General features: G+C 42.6%; 1 protein-coding gene across 3 annotated transcripts; it reads right to left on the bottom strand.

Moving 5' to 3' along the window:
* Positions 1-354: 354 nt before the first annotated feature.
* EFCAB14 (EF-hand calcium binding domain 14) lies at positions 355-15,764 on the bottom strand. Of its 3 annotated transcripts, none has more exons than XM_017824660.1 (11): positions 15,541-15,764; positions 14,480-14,628; positions 11,070-11,215; positions 9,137-9,235; positions 7,498-7,608; positions 6,579-6,656; positions 5,496-5,687; positions 4,741-4,821; positions 3,963-4,074; positions 3,027-3,158; positions 355-2,213 (listed from the first exon to the last, which is right to left on the bottom strand). In XM_017824660.1, the coding sequence occupies exons 1-11, from the start codon at positions 15,714-15,716 to the stop codon at positions 2,038-2,040; spliced, it is 1,452 nt and encodes a 483-aa protein (XP_017680149.1). In that variant the 5' UTR covers positions 15,717-15,764; the 3' UTR covers positions 355-2,037. The 3 variants fall into 3 exon arrangements, with proteins under 3 accessions (XP_017680149.1, XP_017680148.1, XP_017680150.1); XM_017824659.1 differs by having other exon boundaries at positions 6,579-6,659; positions 15,541-15,763; XM_017824661.1 differs by lacking the exon at positions 3,027-3,158 and having other exon boundaries at positions 6,579-6,659; positions 15,541-15,763.
* Between the last annotated feature and the right edge of the window lie 526 nt (positions 15,765-16,290).

Genomic DNA, 16,290 nt, shown 5'->3' with positions numbered 1-16,290 from the left:
CTACAGCAAGTAGCAAGTAGCAATCGAGTACGCTCTCGCCGTGCAAGTGAAGGAGCACCCCCGGGCAGTTGTGTCCCAGCGCCGATCGCTGCCCAGCTCGGCTCCCTGGGCACAGGCAGAGGACGCGGGCAGTGGAAGAGGACACATCATGTCTAGCTGACGGGTCTCATCCCTGCTGTTGAAGAGCCTTCTGAAAGCAAAGCAGAGCGCAACAAAACAAAACACTAGTAGAGTCACGTGGCAGTAGCGTAATCCCTTAAATTTTAAGGTAAGTTAAATTTCATACAAATAAAACTTCCAAAAATATTTTGCAAACTCTGGCATATGGCTATGATACAGTATGTACAAATAAAATATCAGAATGGTTAAATTTTATTGCTTTTTTATTATTATTATTTGGTTAAGGAATTACACAGTAGTGTATAAAAGGGCATGGGAAGCAGCAAGAAGTGAGTGTTTGCTTCTTGCCCTCTCTAAAGCCAAGGTTGGTTGGTTTTGTTTTGTTTTTAAATACTGCATTTTCAAACGTCACATCAAAAGCATTTTGGTATTGGGTGACATCAGCATTACCCAAACAGGATAGAAGAGCAACAGTGAAAGAAGCCGAGGAAATGGATAACAGGGTTCCATTTTGTACATTCCTTTGATGATTCATACTTCCAGAATACAATTATTGATAAAACATCCAGTCTGAAGTTATATAAAAGTCAACAATTGCAAACCAACTTCCACATAAACTGATGTTTCAGCAAGGTGGGCAGCTTCACTAATCATGGAAAAAACAAGATCAGTGATATTTGTGAGCAAAATCACCCAACTCGGCTCTGATACAGCCGGCAAGTGAGAATCCCCTCTTCAAAAGTCATTTTTCTACGTTCCAGAAGGTTACAAATATACTCTGTGTTTAGATCCACTACTACAAACAGATCTTTAAGTTCCTCTACAGTAAGGAATTCTCAATTACAAACTGGGTCTCAGTACAGAATGACGATGCCATTGCACGTGCCTACCCTGCTTTTTACATCCTTCTGTTGGCAAGGACACAAAAAATAAAGGTACCAAGAAGTGACCACGGTCCCAATAGTCAGGAAACAGCTCACAAATCTACTCTGGGCCTTCCCACCTGCTCCACACCCTGGAGTGTAGCAGTGCCAAAGCAGGAATTGTTCAGGAGCTACTCAGCAGGCTGCACTGTAGGCTTTTACCTCTTAAGCATCTGATAAAGCTATTCAATATGTTCATTAAAAAAAATAAATAGGCAGGCTCATCTCACAAAATATAATCTGGATGCAGCAGAGCAAAGCTTAAAGAATGCTGAAGTGAAAACCCAAGCACTTGGCAAGTTAATTGCTCCTGTAGGCTTATGATATAAAAACACTTTTCAGCTCTTCCCTTTAAAAATACATCCTGCTATCGATGGGCATGACTTACCCCTCCTGCTTTCCTCTGACTGAAGCCAAACTCATTCATGGATTTACTTAGTCAAAATCAGAAACTCAGCTGAAGCTCTTAACCACCCATTTCAGGCTCAGTCTCTCATTATAAACCACTTACTACCAACACAGCCCCTGACACAAACTTCCCCTTAAATATGCATAATTTACTCTATCTCAAATATTTACAAGCAGAAGCAGCCCATCTTTACAAGACAGATTTTCTTCTGCTCTACATAAAGTGCAGCTCTCTAATTTAAGGCAAATTTCAGTGAAATATAAAACCATAGTTTTATTTTCGTATGTACACATTTTAAATTAAAACCAAGAACTCCTTTGGAAAGGAAAGAATGAGAGGAAAATGTTTCCAAGTTTGGGAATTTTCTGGATTTTAACACAGTCCCAATATTATGTCCTATAGACATATAAACTTGTAAATTTCTTTTCAATAAATGCAAGTGAAAAAAAGAGGTGGCAATGTGTACAGTAATTTAGCTCCAAAGATCAGTAAAACACTGGGAAAGTGCAGACATAGTTTTTCATGTCCTGTAGCTTCCTTTAGCTACAGTAACATCCACCAATATCAAATTTCTAAATATAGATCCTATACACCTAATGCTAATCTCAGTTCTTTTAGTGTGTATTTCTCATCTCCATCTGTGTCAAATTCCTTAAAGCTCTGTGACTCTTGGGCTGTGGAGCCAAGCAACTTTTGAAGATCTTCGTATGAGAGTTTCCCATCAGCATCTTCAGGTGCTTTTTCAAACAAATTCTGGAGATCTGCAAAGAGAACAAGGATTGAGAAGTAGCTCCTTTAAGTACACAGGAATATCCTTTAAGCTGCTTTCCCAGTTTTACAGCACTCTGTCTCACTACCCAGTAATTAAGTACAGCATCCCTGAGTGTGGAGTTTGCCTCCTGTGTTGTCACAAGCTGTTGGTAACAGTTTAGGAGAAAAAAGCCTGAACATTTCTGGATTAAATTACACTAAATCTGAAAAAAAGTAATCCCTATTTCTGGCAACAGCTAGCAGCCCATTTTACAACCACTAAGTGCATACAGATGCAGTTATCCTCCTCAAAAGCAAGCTCTGAATGACTGTTGCTATACCAACAGTGCAGATGATATAAAGGGAAAAGTGTCTATTCACTTCGTGATGCAAAGAGTTGCCCTTTCAGTAGCTGAAGAGACTGAACAGCAAGATCCAGAAACCATTCATCTGATCAGGTAGTGTTCTCTTAAAAAAATAAACAGAGAAAAGAAAAAAAGACCCAGAACACACACATTCACACCTACTTCTTTTTCCTTCAAGCACACCAACTCTGCCCTTGACTTCTCTCCCCATCCTACTCAAAACAATTATAATTCACTTATAATGCACGCTCCTCCTTAAATCTCAGTTTCTTCCCTTTTACATTCTACTCTTTCCTTTCAGTTATTTTGTTGGGGTTTTCTTAATTACTTTTTTATTAAACCCCATAGTTCTCAAGCTTTAAAAACTGACCTCACTTTTCCCAGAACGCTTATACTTATCGCCTCCTAAACATTTATATGAAATACTCAGAAAAAAAGGTCAGCCTAGAAAGGACATACCTTCGATGCTGGAAATTCCTGGTAAGGACAGATGGCTCAGCTGCCCATTACTCTCTGTGTTGTCACCAGCTGACCTTGAAGTCAGCCTTGAAAGGTCTGTGGGCTTTGCTGTAGTACTTGGACTACTTTCAACTGTTACAAAACAATTTCTATTAGTCTTACTAATTCCACAGAATTACAGTTAGCAAAACCAAACAAAAACCCAATAAAACTGAATTTATATATTTTTTTTGCATCACAGATGCTGTATGAGATAGGAATGCTGCAAAATTATTTCAGAATACAGAAGTGTTGTCCTCTTTTACCAATAACTGAAAGAAGAATTTTAGGACACAGCCTTAATCTTTCATTCTGTACTAGGAGATGTGTATCTGTAAACTCCCATACAAAGAATGACTTGGAAGTGTTTTCTGCTTCCCACTCTGAGGGTGCTGAGGAAGCTTTATTAAGCAAATTACATCTGCTCCCCTGGGTTGTTTTCATCTTATCAATATAAATATTGCCCAATAGCAAGGTCTAAACTTTCAAGCTCCTGCCTGGAATGAACAAGCAGCACAGTTCTGTTGTAATGGAGTATTTAAAATCTGATGTTCAGCACTACCTGGATGTATACAGCAGAAATGCAGAACTGAAGTCAGCAGAGACCCAGATCTTTCCTCTATGTTACACTTAGATTTTCAAAAAGCAAACCCAAGTGTTACTGGGTACAAAGTTCTCCAAGTTAATTGCTGCATGCCTTCAAACACAAGCTACTGATGTGAATCCTGCCATACATATGGAAAAATCACCTTCAAGCTTCTGGATTCATATACAATTTTCTGTACCACTTTAACTAAAATAACCTTCATCAAAATCTTAAGGAATGGTCTAAATTATCCACCTTTATTAGCTATCCTTTGAGTTACACAGGGAAGTACAGCTACAAGACATCCTTACCATTCTTTGTTGTCTCAATGGGTCTGTCATTTTCTGGCTTGCCTGTGAGAGCACTGATCAGCTGAAGCTTCTCTCTTAGTTTTGATACCTGAGAATCTCTAGTTCCTGCTTCCTACATATGTAGAGGGAAAAAAAAAAAATCTTAAAAAATACCCCTTCAATAGAGGCAGACGATCAGGAAAGGTAGTAATTTAAAATATGTAACCAATTTTGAGTCACTGATCCAGGCTGATCAAGTTTACAATAATAAACAAGATTTTAAAACAAAAACAAATAAACAAACAAAAATCAATGGAAATATGATAGGAATAAACTCACACACAACAGAATCAGTACCTCAACCTGAAAACCAGACAAGTATTTTGCAGACACCAATTTCAAAAGAATCTGACATTTAGTTCCCATATTTCCTATAGAAATGGACGAGACACTGAAAAACCACAATATGAAACAGTCAAACATACTTGGAGTGAACATTTATACATGAATTGAATGTCTCAAAATTCTTTCAGCTGCATGGAAGGACATTACAGCAGCACTGCTGTGCTGTCCCACATGTAGTCAGAATGGCAAGACTTTAAACTATTACAGCTTTTCTTCAGTTGGCTTCCTGTCCCCAAAAGGGGCTGGGTAAGCTCTCCTAGTCTGGACTTTTAAAAAGCTTGATCAGAGCAGACTGTTTCCAGACCTTTGCTCAATTAAGGTTCATTTCAAACATGATTAGAAAGACAATTACATGCTCTACTAATCCAGTGTAATTTGTATTTGCTTACTTTACCTTCAGTTCTGTATTTGACTGAGTTTCACTATCTAGTTGATCTTCATTTTCCACTTTTAGAGAGGTAGTTGCATCATTCCCCTGCAGAAAAAGAACAGAGCAGAGTTTATTCCTGTGCTTCTTATTTTCTACACAGAGCTTATTTCCTTCAAATTTGGCAGGCACGAAGCAGGAAAAAACCAGGGCAGATACCTGCTAGAATAAACATGAAGTTATAAAAATGGGTTATGTAATTTACCACAGCAACATCAGCACCTTCCTTTATTGCTAAATATACAGAACATATTCTCACTGACTGGCCCCAGTAAGGCATACAGAAGGCAGTGGAAGAAGTTGTGAACATATCTAGGTGTTTTTGTTGTTGTTTTGTTTGTTTGTTTTTAGAATTTAAGTAGTGTTGAACAATGCAGATTCCCACCTAGCTCCTCAGTGGTCTTAACAGACCTGTGCCAAAGTGATTCCTAAAACATAGTTCAGTTTGTGATTCCTGCTCCATAAAGCAATCACCCAAGTCTTAAATGTCACAGTGTTTGGGACATTTTTCTGTAGAATCTGCAGGGAAGAAACGAGATACTGCTTCAGAGATACTCTTAATGTTGGTTATCTGTTCAGAAATACAGAACGAATTCCAGCCTTTCCTAACGAAATCCTCAGTATCTCAGGTCTCATTCTGACATTTTCATTAGTTAGGTCTGAAAAGCTGTATCTGTAATGTAAGGAAGGTATTAAAACTACCTCAGCCATCAAATACTTACCACGCTGGTAGACAAGTTCTCTCTTTTGTCCAGATTATTCACAACAAGGGGAGAGTTTTCCAACAGCGTAACCTTCCTGCTGAGGTTGCCAATGGCTGAATCCACATTTAGAAGCCTGATGTCATTCAACTTTCGGTACACCACCACGGTGTTATTTAGCTCTTCCAGAGCTGCATGCAGTGCCTGGCTTTCCTGAAATATAAACCCAGCACGTGTCAGTTTACTCAGCACTCCTGCTATTACCAACACGACTGACCCAGTTTAGCCGTGCAGACTGCAGGGCTGGCTCTGCACCGACACCGATGAAAACATCCAGCTGGAAGTTTCCAGAAAGTTACCCCGACTTGCAAAGCTTGAAACCGAGATTCCTCCTCAGGTTGCAACCTTCCCCGGGGTTGCAAACTTCTTCCCTAGCAACCTCTTTGTTGCTAATGTAATCACTTCAGCTGTGCCAGTGGACACAGAAAGCCTATTCATCTCATTTTCCAGGTCAAGCTTTGTAAGCACACCAACTGTCTTTCCCCAGAAAACATGTACTGGGCACATTTATACACGAGATTAATTTCTGAGGAAGACATTGACTGTGTTAAATGTAAGCAAGTGCAGTTATTCCCTTCCAACCCATTCAGCTAAACGCCCACACATTAAACTTTTTTTTTGTTGATGAATTACCATTTTCCACACCTCATTACATTGAGGGTGACTCAATACATGCCACTCCCAAATTTGCTCAGATTAGCAAGTACCTGCCATAAAACCCACTCCATGAGCCTTTAACTCATTTCCACTTACATTAGCAAAGTACACCTACATTTTGTCAGATATCAATTTCAGTCTTTTTACTCCTCACTCAGTCAGAACACAAAAAAAAAAAAATTACTCTTAGACCAGGGCACTTTCCTGTTTGCACATACACAGGAACAAACTACAGGAAAATGATCTTATGCTTTGTTTTGAAGAATGCTATTTGTATTGCTTGATAAAACCCATACATTTTGCAGATTACAGTACTCTGAAACACACAGGTAAGTGACATATCCATGACACTTGTATCGAAATTCCTTATGCGAGGGAAAAAAATACCTTTTTGCAATTTTCTGTCTGGTTTCTCTCAGTCCTTGGCACAACAGTGGAGGGAAGTGAAGGCATCTGTTTTAATTCCTTCTAAGGAAAGAAGCAGAAAATTACGTTACCAAATGCCTATAAATAAGCTTTTAATAACTGGCAGACTGTTGCTAAGGATGTTTTGCTACAATTACAGTCATTCATGTCTGTTGTGCATGCAGTATTTTAACTAGGCTAATAAGAGTTTTCTCTTTCAAACACATAAGGTCCAAATTTATTTTTATTAAACACTCCTAATTAGCTCTTCTCCATTTAATGAAGTATTATGATGCACATTTTCTGCCATACACGCTGCCATATCTGCAATGTTTTTGTAGAACCCAGTGACTGAATCAAGCTTTATTATGTGTCTAATTTAGATTTTGTCTGGAAGAATTAAAGTAAGGCTGTATTGCAGTTTAGCTGAAAATCTGTAATTATTGGCTCAGTTTGTTAACCCCCAGTGAGAGGTCAGTATAAATACAGCAAGTAGTTTTCAGTAAGGACAGTCAGTAATTTCAGCTGTATATGCATCCTTAATTCAACCAAAAAACTCTATTTCAATTTTCTGACCATCCTCAAGCCTATAACAGTGCAGTTATCATAAGAAGTACTCTGCAAAGTTTCCAAGGCTCCACGTCCAAGGAGTAGGAAGCAAAAATATGCAGGATAAGAAGTGCAGTAGGGAACAAAAATTCTGACTACAGAGAAATAACATCCTTGGTACCATATAATAGATGACACACAGGGATTAGAAGATTAGCTAATTAATGTGCCAACCTACTGAAACCTCAAAAATATTTTGAAGGCTTAAGGAGAACTCCACACAGTTCTTTAGCTTTCTTCGTATTAGTCAGGTAACCATTAAAACAGTGTTAAATCAGTACATTTTTCTTACCACATCATTCTGGAGTATTTCTATGGATTTCTTGTATTCTTCAATAGCTGTCTGTATATTTTCAACATCGTGAGCCACACTGGTAAGAGTGCTACCTATGGTCGCTACAGTCTGCAATAAAGAAGATGACAGAAATCTCAGCCTTCCTCAAACTGCACTGTCCCAAAATTCCAATCTGTTAAACACAATGTTTTGTTAGTGAAACTGCAGGCAGACTGCCACAAAAATATGCACGTGAGCTTGAAGAATTAAGAACTTTCTTTGCACTCAGAACTGCAAATCACTTCGGTTGGAAACGACCTCTTAAGATTGAGTCCAACCATTAAACCAGCACTGCCAAGTCCACCACTAAACCACGTCTCCGAGTTCCTACCCCTGCACTCTAAATACCTCCAGGGGTGGTGACTCAATGCAACATGTTTCAATGTTTGACAATCCTTTTGGTGAAAAAATTTTTCCCAGTTTAAATCTCCCCTGACACAGCTTGAGGCCATTTCCTCTTGTCCTATCACTTGTTCCTTGGGGGAAGAGACCCCTCCACCACCACCTTGCTGCAACCTCCTTTCAGGTAATTGCAGAGAGCAGGAAACTCCCCCCTGAGCCTTCTTTTCTCCAGGCTGAGTCCCCTCAGCTCCCTCAGCTGCTCCTCACCAGACTTGCGCTCCAGACCCTTCACCAGCTCTGTTGCCCTTCTCTGGACACGCTCCAGCACCTCAGTGTCTTTCTTGGTAGTGAGAGGCCCAGAACTGGACAAAGGATTTGAGATTTGGCCTCACCAATGCTGAGTACAGGGGGACAATCACTGCCCTGGTCCTGCTGGCCACACCATTGCTGATACAACAAGTCTTAAGACTTACTTCTGTTAGGACACAATGAACACCCAGCATGCCTGTAGCAGCAAGTAAGAAGCTTAAGAAATAGCTTTGTACTCCTCCCAGAAAAAAAGAAATCCTGGCAGCCCAATCAGCCAAACCACACTTAATTGCTTTGCATATCACTAGCTTGTTGATTACACATTAATTTTGTAGGGATAGGAAACGAGACATGGAAACCCATAATGCCACAAAGCTCACATTAGGCCTTAGCCAAATATAAATGTTTATTGCTAAATAAATAGAACTGCCATGGAAGAGCTGGCAAGTATCAACAAGCCATTCTTTATACCAAAATAAACAGGACAGTTCTTGGTAAAGAATGCTCAGCTAAGGCACATGGTAAGACATTGCATTAACAGAGAGCAATCCATTTTATTTTCCAATTAAAAAAGCTAAACAAACAACCTATTTGTAAACAGAGTTATAAAACTGCAGACAGACACTTCCATGTGTCTTAAACGATATTAAGATTAGCAACTTGAAGTAAACAGAAAGATCAACTCCAAGGTAAAGATGTGACAACATAATACAAACAAATGCATCTCCAAAGGGGATAAATAAGGCCTTCAAATTTTTTACCTGCCATATATTATCACAGGACCATACAATATCAAGTATATGAAGTCAAATTTTAAGGACAAGGGAAGCAAATATTCCTTGCATGCAAATCAGGTAGCTCCTGCTGTCACTGCTGTCCCCAGGAGCCCAGCTGCAGATCAGCAAAACAGAGTGCATTTAGTGATAGCTACATTTACAGTGCTTACCTTCTGAAGTTTCTCTACTGTGAGAGGAAGAGAAATCAGATCAGCAGCAGACTTTATGTTGTTTTTGAGATGATTTACTGTTGAGGTCAATAGTGATACCTAAAACCAAAAAGGAATACTTAGAGTTAGGCAACATAATCCTGATTCTGACCTTCCCCAATACTAGTGACCTAATGTGTAACACTAAAACATAAAGTAATACAAAAATATATATGCACCCACACGAAACACCTCTCTCTCTAGAAATCCTGCCTAGGCTACACTAAAATATTCTGTTTCTCGCAAAGGAGCAAGTTTTTATTTAATTTTTTTTAAGCTGAATGAAAGCCATAGAAGCCCTTTCTTTTCAACAAGGTACCCTCTGCCAGTTTTACATTCATCCTCTTAGAGAGAGGCTGTTGCCCAAGAAAGACTTACATGGAGGAAACAGTCATCCACTTCTGCATTTAGCAATCAAACCTGCCTGGCAAAACCCAGCGAAGCCACGCAACTTCTCTAGTCAAGTGACGGGCAAAGAAGTTGCACAGATCACCCAAACCTTCTGCTGCAGAAGGGGACCAGTGACAACCTATGCACAGCAAGTTAGCTCAGTTTCTGTCACCTGATTGTCCCTGACAGCAAGTTATTCAATGCATCTTCATGATTACTTATTCATTCCAATCTAGAGGTTGTCAAATAAATTAAAAAGCGCATGCTAGTCATTCATCACTAATGTTCTCACTTCAAGATCAATTTGTAGCAATCAGCAGTCAAAATGAAGAGAAATAACTTCTTCTCACGCTTGACAACACAAAGGTGGAGTGGATAAAATCCACTTTCTTCTGGTTAAAAAGAAAAAAAAAAGATGTTTCGCAAGCTGAGGAAATGAGAAAGATTTTAATTTTGCATTAGGTCAATGTAGATCAGCTGGCATGCAGACTCTAGTTCCACAGCTGTAAATATTGGCTGAGATTATTCCCAGCAGCACATCCCAACAATTCATGGAAAAAAACCCAGCAACTAAATTCTGAACCCCAAAAGATCTGGCTCAGACTGAACCAGACCCTGAAGTAACCGGAGGGCCTGCAAGAACCATGTGCAAGTATCTTTAACATCCAGGTGCAGATAAGAGCATTTTAAAACTCCCAGGAAGGATAAAGCAGACTATCAGATGCCAAAGAAAGCAAATCAAGTTTTCAGATACACTTATTAAGCACTTCACCACCACACAGGACTGAAGAAAAACCAATCTGAGCAGGCACCTCAGGACTCCTAAAAATTAAACCCAGAGCACCTGTGTCAAGGAGGGTGCCCCACACACACCTCCTGACACCATTCACTGTGAGAAGCTCTGAACTTTTACCCTCTGGGGCAAAAATTTCAGGAAGAGCCTTGCTGGATGCTTCATTTGAAGGGTGAGTTAATAGAGCAGCTCTATTAAGGAAATAGCTCTCTGGTAAGTGGCTTAGTTCTAGTAGTGTCAACAGTGCCAAGATTTACACCAGCTCAGAGTCTCAGTGTGTGTCAGCAGATTTTATATTCACCACTTCTTCGCTTGTAGCAACAGGAGCTTGCACTGAGCCAGGTAACTCTTACAAAACACTCTCAGAAATTGGAAATGTCAAATCTCTCATCGTAAACATCACAACTATTTGGCAGGAAAATTAAGAACTGCACAGTTCTGAGGTTTAAATTCTGCCTCAAGTTTTTGCACCAGTTATGCAATTTCTCCTCTTTGTGATCAGTCTCCAGCCCAGCTGGATGCTCAGGCTGTTTTCTGCTTGTTTAATAATGAGATTTACACTCTATTTTAACTTTAAAAGCAGAAATTGAGCATAAGGTCACAGTAGTCTGTAGATAAAACCTCAGCACTGCACTTAAAATTAATTTCTGGAAAAAAAAATTGAAAGGAATATTTTATTATTTTCTACAAGCAAGTACTGATCCCTCTCACCTGTTTACTGATCTCTGTGATATTTATCCAAATTTTATTCAGCCCCAGTTCTCCAGTCTCAATTTGTTCTAGCTGCTTTTGGTTCTGCACCAGATCTTCGTTCAGTTTAGGAATTTCTTGGAATGACGTCTTTTGATTAGATTCCACTAGAAGAATGAAAAAATAATTAAATATGTTTAAAAAACAAAACAAGATGTCTGGGTAAACAGTGTTGAAAGGCAGAAAACAAATTACAAATAGCAACATCTACAGCAGTGAAAGAAGGTAATAAGGGTCTATGTATGGGTTTATTGCCAATTCAGGATTCAGTGACGTTCAGAGTGACAGCTCTTTTTTGTTTTAAGAGTACCAATATCTGCAGAGAGAACCCAGAGAGACTGTACTAAATTTAACACTTTGCACAGTACTGTCATTTTGGCAGCCCTCAGCAGGTCTTTATTTAGTGCAGTTATTTTGCATTACCTTCACAGGGGAGCATGAAATAGTAATGGGCCTGCAAATAAGAACTGCCCACAGTCCCAGAGCAAAGGAGGCAGGTGAAATGAACCTCAGTGCCCTTTCCAAGCCTGCAAAGGGGCTGCTGACGATGAAGTAAATTCCAAAGAGATTAACGTGATTACAGTTGCTCTGTCTGACAGAGAGACAACTGAAAAAATAAGGTATAATCTTATACACTAATGCCTGTTGGTAAACAAATCAGTAAACAAGGTCCTTGGAAATAAAGTCAGTTATTACTGCAGTTAATACCACAGGAAGGGGGAAACGTGCAGCTCAGAGCAGTTCAAGGGAGCCTCAGAAATGCAGCTCTTCCAGATCTGCAGTGACTAAGCTGTTTAGCTGTAAGCTCTATTAGGCAACCCTAAATCCCCCCCGTCCGAGAAACAAATAAGCAAAGGTTTTGAGGAGGAGATGAGAGTTCCCCAAAATCCACACCTCCACCCTGTAAGGCAGCACTGGAAGGCTCCACAGCAAACTGCCACCATTCAGAGCAGCCTGCCAGGAGCAGTGGGACCTATGTGGTATGTGGCTGGCAGCTCCCAGAACGAATTTCCATGTGTGACCCATCCAGTCAAAAGGGGAAGCCTGTGGAGTGCATGCCCAAACACACACAACTGGAAAGCTGTGCACCTTCAAAAAACCACTTCACTCCTCTTGAAGCAAGTTCTAAAAGTACTTTCTAAGTTCAGAGTAATCTGATCACCAAAGATCCAAATAACACTTCCAGTTAAATAAGACCTTGGAAAGTGTATTTTAGCCAAAACAGACTGAGAGCTAATTGTGCACTTGACACAAGCAGTTCACACTGAACTTGATTTTTCAGAGGCTCTTGTAGACAAATTATTTTCTGTTTTGCCACTCTCACTGTGCACAGTGAGACTCCACAGTTTTTTGCAGTGCTAGGAAGTACCACACGTTCTCAGCACCATTACTAACAAGTGAAGGGAAACACCACATGACTTCCTCCTATTCCAAACACACCGGATGCAAAGATGTCTTGTTTTTAAAAAGCACTCATACTGTACTCAGTTTGTGCAAAGGATGGCAGAACATTACAAATATCACCCCAGGAATCCACTCTTATGGGGAGGAAAAAAACCTGGATGAAGATTCAGAGGAGGAACGTTCCTTTTCCAAACTTGCTGTAGGACACATGGATCACATGCCTTTGTTTCTGTTCACCCACACATCTTACCAATGCACAGTGCTGCCTTTTGGAACCAGGTTGTTCTTGCTGTCTGCTTTTTTGTTGTTGTTTTTAAATGCTGTGCCTCATTATGAGGCTCCCATCCAACTTCTAGGCATGCTATTACAGTGGCAAGGAAATCTGACATGTTCATCACCAGACATAGTATTAAATATACAGCTTTTCTGTCAGAGCTATTAAGAAGAAAACAAGCCCATCTGTAACTGCCAGACAATCTGCTCAGAGAGAACAGCTGCTTTAACAAAGGGGTCTGTGTAAAACAGGAATGATGAAACTCAGCTACCCCAAAGCCAACAAACGTTGTCCTCATGAAAAACTTTTACTGCCAGCACACCCTCCAAGCAGAGCAGCCCACGAAGAGCTGGCTGACCCAGAACACAAAACAGCTACTGCAGAGCTGTGGGTACACTCACAGCCACAAGGCAGCACCTGGAGCTGAAGGTATCCTCCATAACTGGTGGACAGGAATTACAGATAACTTTCAGAGTTCAGTATCAGTTAACATAAAAGCATATCTATCATCAGTTCTTTCTCTCACACCCAGCCAGCCTGTTCCACCTCGGCAGACAACTCCCCACCTCACAGCAGTTACACACCTGAACAGGAAGACCTAAATACCAACAGCAAAAAATTTCTGCACACACCTCAACATCTCTTTTACCACAAGCAAAACAAGCCCTTTGCTTACCTCCAGCCCAAGCAGCCTCCTAATTTTGGAACTGATTTCACCAGCCTTATAAGATCATTCTCGTGTCCTAGGCACTTAAACTCTGAGATGAAGACCAAAGCTATGGCACAAAACTCACAGCAACAGTGGTGCTTCTCAGGTAAAACACAGCTATCTGGCTTTCCTGAAGCAGCCAGAGACTATCTGAATGCTTAAAGCTTAACTCTCTTCTGCTCCATTCTTACAGCTCCTTAGCTTATCCTTGCGTTTTTTGATATATGTAGGATTTTAAACACCACTAAAATGAGGCACCAAAACATATCTTATGCCCAGAGGTGAGGTACAGAGAACCAAGAGCACACTTTAGGTGCCAATCTCACCATTTCTTACACCTCAGCACTACAGAAGTTATTCTATTGAAATCTTACATGGACAGGGATAAACTGAGACCTAAGAGAAAAAACACCTCACATTAACTCCATACTTCAAAGTACTAAACATGATGTAACTCCAAAGCAAATGCAACCTGATGTAAAAGTTGTACAAGAACAGGTCAATGCAAGCAAGAAAAACATTCAAAGGATACAGAGAGAAAACATAGTATCAAAGAAACATTCAAACTGCAGTAACACCATAGCAAGCATCAGATGATTTTAGAAGCGTTCCAGACTTAATTTTTTTTAATCTTTTTTTTTCATAATTCCCTAGATTGCTTTGACAGGGCTGCTCAGAACTTTTTTAATAGGGTCTTTCTTTGGCAGAGAGCACTCCTAAGACCGAAGTCAGGAATTTTAGAAATGTATGTACAAGCAACTACAGGCCCACCTGGTTCAGTGTCTCTGCTCCTCAGAAGATATAGAGCAGGCAAGAATATATAACATTCACCTCAGATTTGCCAAACCTCCAAGTGTTCTTGGCTCAGAGGACTCAAGTTCAGAGGCAGTTTATCTACTCAGTACTTTCAGACTTTGACCGAGCAATTAAAGCTCTTCATACTGCCCAAAGAAAATGTGAAAGAGTGGTTACATTTATACTCACTAGTTCGAAACTTCTCCTTTATTGCATCCAGATCCTCCTTGAGAGCCACCTGCATCCAGACTAAGCCAACACACGCTACCACACAAGCGGCAAGAATGACAAACGCACATAATGGGTAACAGAACTTGCAGCATCGTAGGTAATCTCCCCTGCATGAAACAAAGTAACAGGCTGTGAATACACAACAGTACCTAGAGAAGTTTTATTTTAAATGCTTTTCCAGCAAAGTGAGGGACAGAGTTGTAACAGCACACATTTGGGCTGACAAGAGCTAAAAAAGAGCATTTCCAGGAATAAATAAGGCTATGAAGTGAGGTCAGAGTGGTTACTCTCTGTTCAGTTTATCCTCAGGAGGCACATCTAGCATATTTAAAAGCAGCTGTCAGGTTTCCCTTACTAAAATTTCCTGCTCTGCTCACATAAACTTATGCTAGGCACATCTGCTTGACAGCTTGGAAAACACGCTTCAAGACAGGGTATTACCATAATGTTACAACAAGTAATATCTTCTAGAGCGTTCCAAATTGCGAAAGCCCAAGTTGCTCTGTGATATGTCTACTTTCAGGTGTTCTCAGGGGCCCATTATTAATGCTGTCACTTAACTGAGAAGCTTATTTATCGGCAATAATTGAGAAAAGCAGCACTGCGCCAGCTCGCAGGACTGTGCCACATGTGCCGAACACACACGGGGAACTGCGCTCAACAACATCAGCGCCTGATACCGAGCTGCTCTAAGGACTCGACAGAAAAGAGGAAAACAGCCAGAAGATGGTTTAGTGGAAGGTGTCCCTGCCCATGGCAGGGGGCTGGAACCGGATGATCTTTAAGTTCCCTTCCAACCCAGGGCATTCTGTGATTCGATGATACTTCTATCCCCCAGCCAGGCGACCTGTCGGGCCGGACACACTCAGTGCAGCTCCGGGTGTTCCCCGGTAGCCTCTCACCCCCCCCCCTTTACCCCCAGCTGGGAACCCGACCCGCTGAGGGCACCGCAGCTGCTCCAGCTCCGCCCGGAGCGGGACCGGGCCGGGCCGGGGACCCCGCGCCCCCCCGGGACTCACTTTCCGCAGCGGCCCCGCGCCCCCGCGAACTCGTCCTCCTCGGAGCTGGACTCGGAGTCGGAGGCGGGCGGCTCGGTGCGCAGCAGCCGGTGTCCCGAGCCCTTCTTGGCGGGCTTCTTCCTGCGGCCGTCGGCGGCCAGGCCGATGAGGGCGTTCAGCTCCTTCCGCTTCTTCATCCTCTTGTGGGGCGGCGGCGCGGCCGGCGGCTGGCTCCCGCCTCCCTCCTCCTTCTCCCCCTCCGCCGCCGCCGCCGCCAGCGCGCCCCGGCTCGCCAGCCTGCGGCCCGGCGGCGGCTACAGGCGCTCCGCGGGGCCGCGGCTGTTGCTCCCCCGCCGGCCCCGCGGCGGCTCGCCCGGCCCCGCGGCCGCCGCCCGCCCCGCCCGCGCCATGGCCGCTCCGGCCCCGCCGCCGCCGCCGCCGCCTGCCAGCAAGGCGCGCTCCCACTGGCCGCCGCGGGACCGCCCCGCTCGGCGCCGCGGAGCGCGCAGGGCCGCGGAGCGCGCAGGGCCGCGGGTTCGAGTCCCGCCCCCGGCGGGTGGGACGAGCGGTGAAGGGGCGGTGAGGAGTGGCGGGGGTGGACACCGGGCTGGGGATGGGCACCCGGCTGGTGCCGCCCGCAGCTGTTCCGGTCAGTCCCCTCGCCCCCCCAGGCTCGGCGGGGCCGTCGCTGCCGGAGTTAGCGGTGGCCGGGAAGCGGCGTTGCCCGGCAGCTGCCTGCCCTCCGCCTGCCACAGAGCCGTGCCAAAGCCG

The sequence above is a fragment of the Lepidothrix coronata genome, unplaced genomic scaffold (assembly GCF_001604755.1).
Source record: "Lepidothrix coronata isolate B3197 unplaced genomic scaffold, Lepidothrix_coronata-1.0 Scaffold112, whole genome shotgun sequence".
Lineage (NCBI taxonomy): Eukaryota > Metazoa > Chordata > Aves > Passeriformes > Pipridae > Lepidothrix > Lepidothrix coronata.
Note: the sequence above shows the minus strand (reverse complement) of the source record. Positions and strands in the feature narration are given on the sequence as shown.